The 15,139-nt window shown below is 34.9% G+C and overlaps 1 protein-coding gene across 3 annotated transcripts; it reads right to left on the bottom strand.

The window, feature by feature from the left end:
* Positions 1 to 308: 308 nt before the first annotated feature.
* Positions 309 to 14,846, bottom strand: ldb2b (LIM domain binding 2b). Of its 3 annotated transcripts, none has more exons than XM_051109064.1 (10): positions 14,558 to 14,846; positions 12,186 to 12,288; positions 10,012 to 10,184; positions 8,917 to 9,039; positions 6,005 to 6,088; positions 5,770 to 5,893; positions 4,605 to 4,658; positions 3,729 to 3,853; positions 1,505 to 1,560; positions 941 to 1,079 (listed from the first exon to the last, which is right to left on the bottom strand). In XM_051109064.1, exons 1-10 carry the CDS (start codon positions 14,687 to 14,689, stop codon positions 1,073 to 1,075), a joined length of 981 nt encoding a protein of 326 aa, XP_050965021.1. In that variant the 5' UTR covers positions 14,690 to 14,846; the 3' UTR covers positions 941 to 1,072. The 3 variants fall into 3 exon arrangements, with proteins under 3 accessions (XP_050964939.1, XP_050965021.1, XP_050965099.1); XM_051109142.1 differs by having other exon boundaries at positions 986 to 1,079; positions 1,501 to 1,560; XM_051108982.1 differs by lacking the exon at positions 1,505 to 1,560 and having other exon boundaries at positions 309 to 1,079.
* Positions 14,847 to 15,139: the final 293 nt, after the last annotated feature.

Below are 15,139 nucleotides of genomic sequence, written 5' to 3'. Positions count from 1 at the left end.
TTGTATGTAACCCTCATTGCGTTTTATTTTTATATTATCGTTGTACTTGTAATTGCTATTCTTTTACCGCATTCTAAATAAATAAATAAATGACCATTTTCATTTTTTGGGTGAACTATCCAGTGAATTTGTACCATATTTCTTTGACCACTAGAGGGGGAAAAAGATTCAGTGATTGTTTTTGCATTAACATCAGAGTATATCTATTTTGATTATAACAATAAAAAAAAACACTCTGTGTCCTTGATTATTCAATTTTATCATATTTATTACACCAAAATCAATAACCAAACACACAGAGTCTGATATCATAACCAAACACATTTTATTAATGCAAATTATTGAAAACCATACATAAAATACACAACTAACAGCACAAATCTGCATGTGTTTTACAATATGCATTAAACTTTAGAGCAATAAAGATATCTGCAATTATGCTCAAAACGCTATAGCGTTCACAATGGGACTTTTTTTGTCATCCGTTTGTTCTAGCGAAACAAAATAGTACGGTACAGAATGAAGCCGAGACATCCACCGAGCTTTAAAAAAGGGCTGAAAAATTCTGATATGAAATGAATTGATAGATCTGTATATTTACAAGGCTTGCAGTGTTTTTTTTTTTTTTTTGTTTTTGTTTTTTGTTTTTTTTTGAATATTTGAACTAAATGGTTGAAGCTGTATGTCTCAAGTATGGAATACCATGTCACACCAACATAAACGCAAGCATGCACACACACACGCGCACACACACCTCCTCTTCCGCAATTTCTCCTCTACAGTTGAAAATACCCCCATCCCTTGACAGCACCGTTGCCATAGCTACCCACTGTCAGATCGCATTACTCCAACTGCTGCGTTGCCATGGTATCAGGCTTACTGTCCTGGTTGTTAGGGTGCTGGCCATTCCAAGAGCTGCCGTTTCCAAGTGTCGGTGAGTTGGTGTAGTCATGGAGACCGTCATCATGGAGACCGTTGACGGGGTCGTATTGTTCGTTCTCTAGGCGTGTGATCAAACGCTCGTCCACGTCACCCAACTCCCCTCCCATTAGAGAGGGCTCCCCTACCACCATCACATCCTACAGCAAGAGAGAAGAGAGAGAGAGAGAGAGAGTTGACGTAAACAGAGATGCAGGGGGTCGAGTGAGAGAGAGAATGGCGGGGGAGTAGAAAGAGAGAGAAGAACGACAGAAGCAGAATAATTTATGGCTGTTATTTTCCAAAACCTGAACTTGTAATATAGCTAATGCAGGCATACAGTAGAAAATGTGCTAAAAAAGGAATAATTTTACATACATAGAAATACGCAGTCATACACATACACACACATGCACACAAACTTGTCTCCAGACACTAGCTCTTTAGACTTTAATTAGATTTTTTTTTCAGATAAAGAACACCTAAATAACAACATATGTGCTAATTAAGTAAATTTGCATTGCTAAGTAGCTCGTTAAGACAGCACATGCTGCGTGATAACTGTCTGCATGTGTCACTCACCTACCTAAGCTCCGCCTCCAGCCACCCGCCACCCCTCGTTTCCCCGGCGACACGTTTAGGCTGGGGACCAGAGACGGACAATACTAATTATCATCAAATCAATTACGGCTAATTAGTCTCAATTACAAACAAATTAATCAGAGTAGACAAATGACTACATATTACAAAAATTACTCTAACATTACAAATTACAATCACACTGGAAACTGATTGTTATTTATTATAAACAATAAAACAATAGAATTCAGGTATTGATTTTAAATAGAAGTATTTGAATAAATAATACATTGCATGGAAATATTACAATATGAAAAAGATAAGATCTCTGCCGCTCTCTGTCTTTCCCTCTCTATACTGCTTTATGTTATTTCTTTACACACGCTCTCTCTCACACACACGCACATACATGTACAGACATCCAGACATTCTCCATATATTACTTATTAGTATATCTCTCCTATATGATCTTTTCAGTGTGGACCACTGCTTCTCTGCAAGTGTGTAGGTGACTGCGTCTACGTTCGGAATGGAATTCGTGCTTACTATGTACTGAATACTGTGCAGTATATATTTAATTTTAGAATTTCCATTTTTTACGATCTACAACTGTCTCTTCATTTTTTTCTTCATGTTTAATTCAGTGAATGCTGTCCAGTTATCAACTCCAATTAAAGGGACAGTTCACCTAAAAATGAAAATTCTGTCATTAATTTCTCAACCATCGTGTCTTTCCAAACCTTTAAGACCTTTGTTCATCTTCAGAACACAAATTAAGATATTTTTGATGAAATCCGAGAGCTTTCTGACCCTGCGTAGACAGCAGTGCAACTACCATGTTCAAGGCCCAGAAAGGTAGTATGGACATTGTTAAAATAATCAGTGGTTCAAACGTAATTTTATAAAGCTACGAAAATACTTTTTGTGCACAAAGAAAACAAAAATAACTTTATTCAACAATTTCTTCTCTTATGTGTCAGTCTTCGTCATGCATTCAGATAAAGGACCACAACGTATGTCTGACACAGAAGTGAAGAAATGGTTAAAGTTGTTATTTTCTTTGCGCACAAAAAATAATCTTGTAGCTTCATAACATTACGGTTAAAGTGTTACTCCACCCCAAAATGAAAATTTTGTCATTAATCACTTAATCACATGTATGTTGTTTTGTGTCAGCTGCACCACGTGGATATGTTTTCTATATTTATTTACACTTTGATTTGAACGAAAACAACATATCCGTTTGGTGCAGCTGACACAGAACAGCATACGCTGTTTGCGTTAAGTAGACACTCTCCAAAACGATGATGCGGAGAAGACGAATTGTTAAATAAAGTTGTTTTTTTGTTTTCTTTGCATACAAAAAATATTCTCATAGCTTCGTAAAATTACGGTTGAGCCCCTGATGTCACATGGATTATTTTACTGATCTCCTTGCTATGTTTCTGGACGTTGATCATGTTAATTACACTGCGGTCTATGAGAGGGTCAGAATGCATCAAAAATATCTTAATTTGTGTTCCGAAGATGAACAAAGCTTTTACGGGTTTGGAATGACATGGGGGTAAGTGATTAATGCCAAAATTTTAATTTTGGGGTGGAGTAACCCTTTAAACCACTGATGTCACATGGACTATTTTAACGTTGTCCTTACTACCTTTCTGGGCCTTGAACTTGATAGTTGCATTGCTGTCTTTGCAGAGTTAGAAAGCTTTCGGATTTCATCAAAAATATTTTAATTTGTGTTCCAAAGATGAACGTAGGTCTTATGGGTTTGGAACGACATGGGGGTGATTAATTAATGACAGAATTTTTATTTTTGGGTGAACTATCCCTTTAAATCTGTCAGAAGAGTTCAAGATTGCAAATAATATTATCCTTTTATACTTCATCCATAACACTAAAAATGGCGGGTCATGGTGAACACATTCACAAATGTAGATTTGTTAAAGTTGGTCCATTTAGGAGGTTTTTGAACTCAGATTGTGAGATTAAAAAGTCACAATAACCTTTTTTGTAAGTAATTATTGTGTTTTTAATTATTCAATTATTTATTTTTTCTTTCAGTATATGCTACTTGAATTTATTAGGGGTGTGTTTAACAATGACAGCATACTGCCCATAGTATACATACTATATACTGCAGCAATACTAGAGTAGTACAGTAGTATGGTGTATATATACATTCCGAACATAGCTTTAGGGTAAACATATGTGTGTATGTGATGTACCTGTGAGGGTAGGCTGAAGTTATTGGCTGGGCTGCGCTTCTTGCTGTTTCCTGTGCTGCTATTGGACGCGCTACCAGCTGAGTTCCTCCTCCTCCGTCTCTTTGTTGCTGGTTTGGCTGGCTCTGCTGTCAATCAAAAGATAAAAGCAGCATAATGCAACATTGTATTCCATGAATTGTATTTTATGTTGTTAAACCAATAAAAACACAGTAAAAATGTTTAAAAATTGGTGGATAGATGGATTAACAGATGGGTGCCAATACACAGCATGATGTGTCTTTTAAAAACTAAATGAATACTGCAAGTGAAACCAACAAAAGAGGAGAAAACAATGGTCCAGATTATATTCTGATTATATTTTTAGCATTTATAGAGAACAGAACCAATTTAATTCACATTTCCTGAGGGAAATGCCACTGCTTGCACGGCTACAACAGAATAGTGTTCGTTTTATATATAAGCCTTCGAATTTGAGTAAATGAAACGGCTTTGCTGTTGTCATGGCACTGAGTATGTGTCTCGTTTTTTAGTCAGCTGCACGCAGGAATCTTCGCATAGGCTGAATTAGAAATATCATACTAGTATAGCACTCATAACAGCAGTATGCTTTTTAAATTCAGCCTTGTGCAGTCAAAACATATATGCAGGAACTGCAAGATCAGTCACAATTCAGTATTCAAATGGAAGCAAAAGAGAAGACAAATCACAATACAGCATGCAAATATTACATCATTGCAGTTGGTTACATTTTGGAATATTCTAGATTGATTATTATAATGAGTCTAGAAGAAACCCTAACCAAAATGTTTAAGGAACTGTAAAAAAAAAAAAAAAAAAAAAAAAAAAAAATGAAAGCGCATAGAAGAGCATACATACATTTTTTGGAATTAGAGGGAAATATCTCTGTCTTGAAGTTGGGCGAGGGTCCAACTGAAACGAAAGAAATGAATAACAGTTAAAAGACACCAGTGTACAGTCATTCAGAAACAAAGATTAACATTTCCTAAGAACATTTTAATAATAATAATGAGGATGCAAAACAGTAAAGAGAATTATAAACAAAAAAGAGGAACAATGAAAGAGAGAGTTGCCTGAGAAGAACAATACGATTATTTTTCAGTCAAAGCGAAGGAATTATTGTCACAGAACAGCAGGAGGTAGTTATTTTTTAAAAAGAACAGTAAAATAGCACATAAATAATAACACAAGGTCAAAGCCTCCATTAATTACCGCAGATCACAAAACCCTTAACAGCCTGCGCTCAGTACTTTGAAATGTTAATAAGGAATATGAAATATGTTTACAATGTACAAACTACTGTAAATTTAATGACATTGTGTAGCTCTTAAGAGGAGAACAACAGAGAGAAATTAAACGCTGGGGGGAAAGACTAAGCTAAACAATGCTGGTGTTTCTATATTAATCTTTGACAACAGACTGTATTTAAAAGAGAAAGAAAGCTAAGAGAAGCCATGAAATGAGATCTAATGAAGAATGTAGGAGGCTAGAGTTATTATAATTAACTAAAACCATAAAAACAGTTCAGTTACTTGAAAGTTTGGTACGAAATAATAATAAAAGTGACAAAACCACTCAACAAAACGACTGAAAATGTAACTACAATTGCAATGAAAACTGGAAATATAACAAATGAATTCAAAATATGAATAAAAAATATAATACTGTCTCTGTGATATTAAAATAATTTTTGAGGCGTGAGGCTTGTGTGTGTACCTGGTATTCCCTACATTATGGGGATAATAATGCCAGGCATTTTTGATCTTGTGGGGACAAATTTTTGGTCCCCATGAAGAAGACAGCTTATAAATCATACAGAATTACATACAGAAATTCATACAGAAGGTTTTTTTTGTAAATCTAACAATGCAGAAAGTTTTATATGAGGGGTAGGTTTAGGGTACGGGGATACAGTATACAATTTGTACAGTATAAAAACCATTACACCTATGGGAAGTCCCCATAAAACACGGAAACCTGTGTGTGTGTGTACGTTTAGGGTTGGTGTGTGTGTGTGTGAGACCTGGTGGTGTTGTCATCCTCTGCCACTGGTGAAAGAGGCAGGTCTTCAGGCAGTCTCTGGGACTCAGTCCATACGTCTTATGCCTAGACATAAGCTCTTGCATCGGCTCTAGAATCACACACAACTACACAGAAACAAAAGAATCTTTTCACTCAGTTGTTTAACACGTTTAAAATGACCATCTCTATGAGAGTGTGGTTGTGTTTATACGTGTGTATACGTAATTGTAACATACTCTGAGGTAGTTCAGCGTGAGGTTGGTAAGTCCCACTCGACTGATGTTTTTGGACAGTTGTTCCAGAGCTCCAGGGTCTTGTGCCTGACAAAGACACGCACACACACGCACACACACATGGACACACAAGTCCATTTATTCTCTCTCTTATTTTGTGCTCCATCCAGATAGAGCTCTAATTCATTACAGGATATGTTTCCATAGCAACATCCTGACAGCTTAGCTAAAAGGTTTGGATGCTTTCACCTTGATTGATAAAAAAAGGGCTGAAATGCATTTTGTTGTACCATAACCAACTACCTGTGAATGCATCTGAAAATACCTGAGTTTGCTAACATGCCAAATCCATGGTGAACAGAACCCACATAAGTGTAAATCTATTATTTAGAAAATAGCACATTAGTTTTTGATTACTTGTAATGAAAATATTGTAAAGCTTAAAATAGTATTTTAAAGGTTACATATGTAATCCACAGTTTAGGCTTAAAAAGCTATATTTTATAATTATTTAGACGCAGCAATACTGCACTCGTATGAGCAATACATGGCTCATGTGAAGAGAAACTGACTTGTGAGAATAATATTCAACATTATTCATACTATTTCAACAGACATAGTAAATGTAGTGTTTTACTCATGTTAACAATTACTGAGAGTATGAGTCACTTAAAAAATTACTAACACAAAGAGAATTGAACCTAGTTTACATGCAAGGTATTTGACATTTTTAAAAAATTAATTTGACAGACATTTTATCCAAAGCAACTTACATTGCACTTAAGACATAAAATTAACCATTAACATACACCCTGGCAATCAATTTCATGACCTTGGCATTTGCTTAGCATCATGTTCTGTTTTTTTCTGTTTATTTGATTTGTTATTAGAGTTACTACTTTGAATACTGTACACTGCATATTGTCTTCAAAATAGCATGTGAAACAATGTTCAACATGCAACAATGAACATTTCAAATTGTTACTACATTTTTGCCAATTTTTTCAAAAATACACTACCAGCCAAAACTTTTTGAACAGTAAGATTTGTAATGTTTTTAAAGGACTCTTCTACTCACCAAGCCTGCATTTATTTGATCCAAAGTACAGCCAAAACAGTAACATTTTGAATTTTTTACTATTCAAAATTACTGTTTTCTATTTAAATATATTTTAAAATGTAATTTATTCCTCTGATTTCAAAGCTGATTTTTTGCATTACTCCAGTCACACCATCCTTCAGAAATCATTGTAATATTCTGATTTGCTGCTCAAAAAAAAAAAGTATATATATATATATATATATATATATATATATTAGGGGTGTAACAGTACACAGGTGTCACGGTTCGATACTAATTCGGTACAACAACATTCTGCTGGCGGTTATCAAACAGAGTTGCATTACTGCCGGCGCCCCCTTCTGGATTGAGTGTGAATTGCTTGTATTCGTTGTAAGGCCTCATGCACCGAACCGAGATGCCTGTGACGGTTCGGTAGAATACATGTTTTTATCATTATTATTATTATTATTATTATTATTATTATTATTATTATTTATATTATTATTATTATTATTATTATAAGATAGAAAAGCATTTACTTGAAATATAAATAATTTGTAACATTCTAAACATTATATTTTGTATTTTAAACATTATAACATTATATTTATGTAATGAAAAAAAAAAAAATTATTCTGACTCCAAGCTTATAATGGTATAGTGTATAATGTTACAAAAGCTTTTTATTTCAGATAAATGCTGATCTTTTAATCTTTCTATTCATCAAATAATTCTGAAAAAAATCGACTCAACTGTTTAAATAATGATGATAATAATAATAAAAAATGTTTCTTCAACAGCAAATCAGCATATTAGAATGATTTCTGAAGAATCATGTGACACTGAAGACTGGAGTAATGATGCTGAAAATGTTGCTTCGCACACAGGAATAAATTACATTTTAAAATATATTTAAATAGAAAGCCGCAAAAATATTTCACAATATTACTGCTTTTGCTGTATTTTGGATCAAATAAATGCAGGCTTGTTGAGCTGAAGAGGCTTGTATATAGAAAATAAAAATAAAAGTAAATGTATATTTTTAATCCAATTAAGAGTAAAATTAGATTTAAAAAAAAAGGTGACAGTAAAAATCTTATATAGTTACAAAAAAGTGTTTAAAAATAATAATAATGTTGTTCTTTAGCCTTCTGTTATCAGAAATTACCCCTAAAAATTGTCATAGTTTCAAAAAAAAAAATAAATTATAATAATAATAATGATAATAAGCACTACAGTTTTCTTGAACACTAAATTAGCATATTAGAGTGAATCCTGTGAGAATAAACACTGGAGTAATGACTGCTGAAAATTCAGTTTTGCCATCATTAGAATAAATTACAATTAAAATATATTAAAAGAGAAAAAAACATTTTAAATTGTAATATTTCGTATTTGTGTTTTTAAACAAACTATTAAGAAATCTTACTGACTTCAAACCTTTGAATGGTAGTATATGGGACAATATGAACTGTGCAAAGATAAATCTCTTAAACAACTGAATGCTACATTTTAATGCAAATGTAATTCTTATATAGATTCAGAGTGGTGTCCAGTTATCATCTCGAATTTGTTGAATTTTAAGTCCAATTTGGTGTATAACTGTCATTTTGGTCTGTTAGCAGTTTTTTTTTAATAATCAGGATAGAGTTGTTAATACTGCTCATATTACTTCTGCTTTATTTCCTGCAATAGAAATCAGAGGTCAGATCTAGCACACTGTATTATGGGATACAGTATTCAAAACAGTGTGCTCTGTTTTCAGGCCAATGTAGAAGGTCATCCAGTTTGCATATCATTGTGTGAGAAATATTAAGGTCTATTTTTTCTATTCACATGAAAGGCAACTCACATTTACAGCCAAGACACTGCGAGGAATGAGTTCACTGTAGTGTGTGATAGTGAAGTGCCATGTTTTAATTCTCATGAGGTCATCGAAGGTAAACACGAGAATTAGACGACCTTCTGTACACACCTAAAAAAAAAGAAAAAGAATCAGGTCTTTTAATACATTTTTTAAAACTTTGGGAATTTAATAAGACAGACGTCACACAAAAAAACAATTTATAATCTTGTATCATGAAATCATAACACTGACTTGACCAGTGCATAACATTACTTCTAACTACTTTTTGTTTTTCATTAATTTGAAACAAATCAAATTATACGGTTCTCTCATTAAAGCAGTATTTCCAGCACAAGCAGGATTCTGTGTGGAACTCTGAACCCCAACATTCTGTTGCCGGGGGAACGGAGGGTAGCTGCGAGGTTGGCATAGCAACGGGAGGGATGTAATCCCAGCAGACACGCTCTGATCAATGCCTCCAGTATACACACACACACACACACACACACTTGGGAACTGTATCTGTATAACTTAGCTACAACATACAGTCTTCCAAATCGATATTTAATTCACAAATGTTCATTTACTAAAAAGCAAAGTTGGACAAAACTCTCTCTCTCTAATTGACAACTGAATGATTCTGCATCGTAATGGCGTACCATATGAATATTGCATAGGACATTTAGAAAATCACACGTTATGTTGGTTCTACCATCACAGCAGCTTTGGGAACAAAGTATTTGTGTCATATGACACAAATTATATAAGCAAGTGAATATACTTGCTCAAAGACAAGAGAGAGAACTAGCAGACTTTTCATCAAGATCATCTTACAGTTTTAACGCATAAAGCTATAGGATAAGTAAAAAAAGCGTTTTTTGTGGATGAGAGAGAGAGAGAGGCAGAAAAAGGGAGGGAGGGAGGGTGAGAGAGAGAGAGAGTGAGGATGAAGCCGAGAAAGAGCAGGAGGGAGAGGGAGAGAGTGGGGGTTATATTTTCCTTTTTTGTTTTGTGCAGTTCCAGCCCAGAATTCACAATGAGGAATACATTAGTGCTCGAAATGAGGAAGCAAAGACTCACTGAGCCCGACATGTGCAGTACCTTAGTGAATGTAGGTTTGCCGTGTTGCGTTGTCATAGTACAGTGATGAGAGTCGACAGTAATAGTTGAGTTGTTGAACGACTCCTTTGTTTGTTTCAGCTCAAAAAACAACTCATAGACTCCTCCTTCGAACAGAGAACTGAAGTAGCGAGGGATCAGGGTGCGCCCGATGGCTGGGGAAGAAGGAAGGAGAGTGAGAGAAACATATGTGGAGAGGGAGATTTCATTCTGATTTCCAAACGCAAAGAAAAGGATGGTATAGACTCCGCGCAGAGATATTTATTTATTTATGGCCATATGATGAAAGAGACTCAAAGTTGGGCGACACACTGGCCGAACACCTTAACTGGCAACCGTAAATGTGTGTGTTTGTGTGTGTCTCTGTGTGTGGTCCCCTAAGAGTTCGAAACAAACAGGCTACTGAATGCCGCAGGCATTAAGTCCAGCAGGCTGTACGTGCGCACAGAACAGTTAGTGCTCTGGAGCTGTCAATCACTGCAGTAGAGGTGTGTGAAGTCTGCAGGCCCATATTTATTTGAACACCCCAGACCTGTCAATCAAATCTCACCACATACACAGTGAATAAGGAATGAATGAGAATGAGTGAAATCCAGCACAACTGTGTCCCTGTCTAACTCTAAACAGACTGAAATGAATCTAAATTCAAACTCTACCTTAGAAAGAGAAAAGAGTGAGCGAGAGATGGTAATTCAAAGTGTGTAGATTTTCTGATATTAAAAATCTCCTTGAAGCACATATATGCTGACAGATCTTATTCTTGTTTATTTTATTATTAATAAGTAATCTCAAGAATGCAAAATGACACAAATGTACTTAAAAATCTTGTTGAAAGCATACGTGCCAAGTTCTTACTCACTGTATTTATGGTGATTTTGTATGTTTTGAAAAACTGAGTGTCTATTTACACCACATGCAAATAGCCCGCTTTGTTGGCAGAGGCTATTTACATTAACTCCACCCACCAACATGTGATTGGCTTAGTCAACACTGCAAAAGATGAATGTCAAACATCAGCTCCAGTGGTGTAGATGGAAGATCATGTGTTCTTTCTGACGCAACTGACCCGAGTTCGAAACCACCTTTTGCCAAGCGTCTCCCATTTCAAATCTCATATCAAATCGGAAAGGTATTTATTTTCAATAAAAATGAAGGAAATAAACAAAAAGTTGAAAATAAAGTATCGGGTATGGTTAGGGTAGGTGTAGGGAGGGCATTATTGTCCCAGTAAGGTGGCATTTAATAATTTGACTTAAAATTATATTTTACACTTAATACGGTATTATTGCATACTGTTTTATAATGTCCTACAATACTGAGGTGTGGATAATTGCCACTATTTGCAATAAGTAGTATAAATAGCAGAAAAACCTGCTATTTTAACATAGTGTGAATAGAATCTACAGCTATTTGCACTTAGTGTAAATAGCATATCGGTAAAAATACTGCTATTTTCACTTACTGTAAACAGAGTCCTATCACTATTTACACTTTGTGCAAATACCCGCTGCCTTTTAAAAATCTTGAAAAAATGTAATGAATTTAAAAATGAAGAGTAAATGTTTTTACACACTCTATTTGAATGTACAATCTGAATCATTATTTTTTAAAATAGTTTAAAGGGAAAAAGTATTTTATGAATATCATAAAAAATTATTTTTCGCTCCACATAATGTTTTATAAGCTGAACTAACCTTGCACGTCATTAAAAAGATTAAAATAGCTAATATTTAAAAAGACTTACTGACGTTAACACACTGTCATGAAGAACTGCAGGGGTTCTATGATATAATTTTCTGTTTTACGTTTTGTTTTTGGCAATATTATTTAAAATATTAATAAGCAGGGCAGCAGTTTTACTGAAACGTTTTTCTGGCGTAATAACAATAAAAGATTACAGTAAAGAATATCATCCTTCTTTTCTTTATTATGATATTACATTACTCATTGTATGTATGAACAAAAAAAATAATAATAATATTAAAAATAATATAAAAAAAAGAAATTAAATAAAATACATGTTATTGACCCAACCAAATGTTAAATATATAGGGAGACCAAGAGTAAAAGCTGAAGAATCTAGCACCTCGAACATAATATATGGCAGTTATGGCACATAGTTAGTCTATGGCGGTTATGGCTCTGCACACACTTACTGTACGTCTTTGGTCCCTCCTCCAGGCAGAATGAGAGAGTCAGTGTGGCATCTTCTTCAAAGAACTCAGTGCAGAATGCATCCCACCACAGAATATCACAGTCCTGCGGGATCACACATTAACACACATTTAACACTGAGTGAGACAGAGGAGAGGCACAGAAGTACTTGGCCTCTGAATGACCCAAAATGACCATAATTAGGCCTGCCACAGTGATTATCATTTCAAAGCCTTCTGTTTATTATAAACACACACCCATGTTGACTCGCCCCATTAAGGGCAGCAATTTACACCACAAATCCAGCCAACTACCGCTGGCCTGCTACTGCGATTCACTTGATTGTTTCGGACATTATTATACTAGTCTGTACGCCACAATAAACTGTATTTTGACAGCTCTCACACTTCAATCTTTGTGTGTTATAAACATGTGAGAGACTTATTTGATTGTGAGAAAGGGCTGTTTCTATAGGTCATCATTCCAATAGTTCAGTCTCTCTTAGCGGTGTCTGTCAAATTATTATGACTCCAGGTGTGCTGAACAGCATTTCATACCTTTGCTGATACATTTTATTTTCCTCCACTTATTCACATTGCTTTTTCCGAGTGTAGGCAATATTTTAAAAGTACTATTTATTGTGGATTATTTTTGCACACACCGACGGCATCAGGAAAAGCAAATATTAACACAGCTTGCGCTGCAGTTTAAAACGAGACCTATTGAGGGAGAAGAATATATATATACAGTCAAACCAAAATTTATTCAGACACCTTCAACATTTCTCACATTATTACAGTTTATTCATATAGTTTAGAAAATGGTAATAAAATATGACAAGAACTCAGAGTTAAACTGTGTCAGAACAAATTCATCTTAATAATCACAAATTAATTACAGTCAAACAAAAATTTATTCAGACACCTTTAATATTTCTCACATTATCACAGTTTATTTGCTATAGTTTAGAAAAAAGTAATAAAATACGACAACAACTCAAGAGTTAAACTGTGTCAGAACAAATTCCTCTTGATAATGTCAGATAACTTTGATAGAAGGGTATGTAACAAAACATGGTTAGTGTCAAATTAAATTTTTGGACAATTTAAAAAAAAAAAAAATCAAATTTACTGCTAGTCCACTGTATAAAGAATTTTGAGTATAATTTGTCACAGTTTATTTTGCTATCCTCACTTATATAAATGAACTATTGTGTCCTGCACTCAAAAGAAAAAAAATATCAAAAATTATATCTGGTGGATATATATATATATATATATATATATATATATATATATATATTTTTTTTTTTTTTTTTTTTTTTTTAATATATATATACATCATACACATGGTAGTGCAATACGGGTCACATTACACTGTTTGTCCGGTCTCTGTCTTATGGGGTGCACTACGATAAATCACACTACCACATATACATTATAGAACATCACCTTGCTGTTTGCGTTCCTTAAAACCACCATATAATCAATAGCGTATTTGGTATTTTGGTTTTACCAAACCAAGGACTAATGTGTTGTGTGCTCTGTTAAATCCTATTCAGAGAAAGTCCTTGAATAAGTTCAGTTTGTAAGTGAACAGTGGGGTCACACTGTGGTGATGTGAGAGGAATAAGTGAATATGTTAAAGTGATTTTTCCACAGGGACTTTCTGCTACTTCAAGAAAAAAAAAAAAAAATGTAAAAATGTATAACATCTGATAATAAAGATCTGATTATCAAGTGTGCTGTGGTATGTGATTATTTGGATTTTTCATTTTGTGTGCAACAAAAATAATGTTTGGTGATGATGTGATGACAATGAGATTCAGTTTTTAGAGATAAGCAGTAGTCAACTCATGATGTGTCTTAGAAAATATAAATATTCTAGAACTTGTTTGGTATTGCACATAAGATCATGACGCTAAAATATTAAAACTGATTAAAATTCTGATCTTCAAACTGCTATTCCGGCATAGATGTGCATCGCCGTTCACTTCTTATTTCCATCATAACCAATTATTTTGAAAAGGCTCAGTAGTTCTATATAACGCAATCGAAAAGAGAGCAGTACTTGAAACAGAATGTTAAGATATTATACACAAAATGAATAATACGATGTTAAGTCATTTTTGGAAAAGAGCAAATTAGAATTCCCAAAAACACTTTTACCATAAAGTAATTAAAATCTTTAAAATCATCCTAACGGACAGAAAAGTTCTTCTTATAGATTACACGAGGAGTCTATTGATCAATAATCTCGTATCTAAAATTAATGTTTGCTTCATACTTTAAGAACGCATAGCGGATCGTATATAAAACATTAAACGCAAAGTCCTGATCATGTAGCTATTGTTTTATTTTTCGTGATCACTCACCTCAGGCCGGGACTGGAGCCGTTTGTTGAGCTCATGCATCCGGTACTCCGGCTGCACCGGGTAGGGCGCGTGTCTCCGGTAAAACGGACCGAACGGAGAGGAGTAGAAGGGGTCGCGCGGCGCGCCGGTCATGGTTTCTGTTACCGACAGCGCGCGAGGAGCGCATCCACACGCAGCACGTGGAGCACGACGATCGTAAACATACACACACACGCGCGCTCCCGGACACACGGAGAGATGCGACTGACTGTCAAATCACGAGAGGAGAGCAGAGCAGGAGAGAGGAGAGGAGAGGAGAGGAGAGGGGGAGGGAGGACTTCACGAGGGGAAGGGGGAGAGACGAGGGAGGGGGTGGAGGGAGGCAAGGAGAGAGGCTTCTGTAAATTGGAGGGTCTTTCCTTACAGTACAGTCTGACAAGTTGGCCAATTAGAGCAAAATTCAATGGAATGCAATCACTGTGTGCTTTTTTATATTTCGGATAAAATCCCCCAATACTTGTCATCAATAACTACTGCAGTGTGCGCTACTGTAGCATAATATAGTTTGCTAATGTGCAAATGAATTGCACACAGCATTGCACA

The sequence above is a fragment of the Labeo rohita genome, chromosome 1 (genome assembly GCF_022985175.1).
Source record: "Labeo rohita strain BAU-BD-2019 chromosome 1, IGBB_LRoh.1.0, whole genome shotgun sequence".
NCBI classification, from domain to species: domain Eukaryota; kingdom Metazoa; phylum Chordata; class Actinopteri; order Cypriniformes; family Cyprinidae; genus Labeo; species Labeo rohita.
Note: the sequence above shows the minus strand (reverse complement) of the source record. Positions and strands in the feature narration are given on the sequence as shown.

Coding starts and splice junctions, on each gene's coding strand:
- ldb2b (XM_051108982.1), bottom strand. CDS start 14,689: ATGACCGGCGCGCCGCGCGACCCCTTCTACTCCTCTCCGTTCGGTCCG. Junction 10,185..12,185: donor GGAGGGACCAAAGACGTACA/GTAAGTGTGTGC, acceptor CTTCTTCCCCAG/CCATCGGGCGCACCCTGATC. Junction 3,854..4,604: donor TCCCTCTAATTCCAAAAAAT/GTATGTATGCTC, acceptor TTTGATTGACAG/CAGAGCCAGCCAAACCAGCA.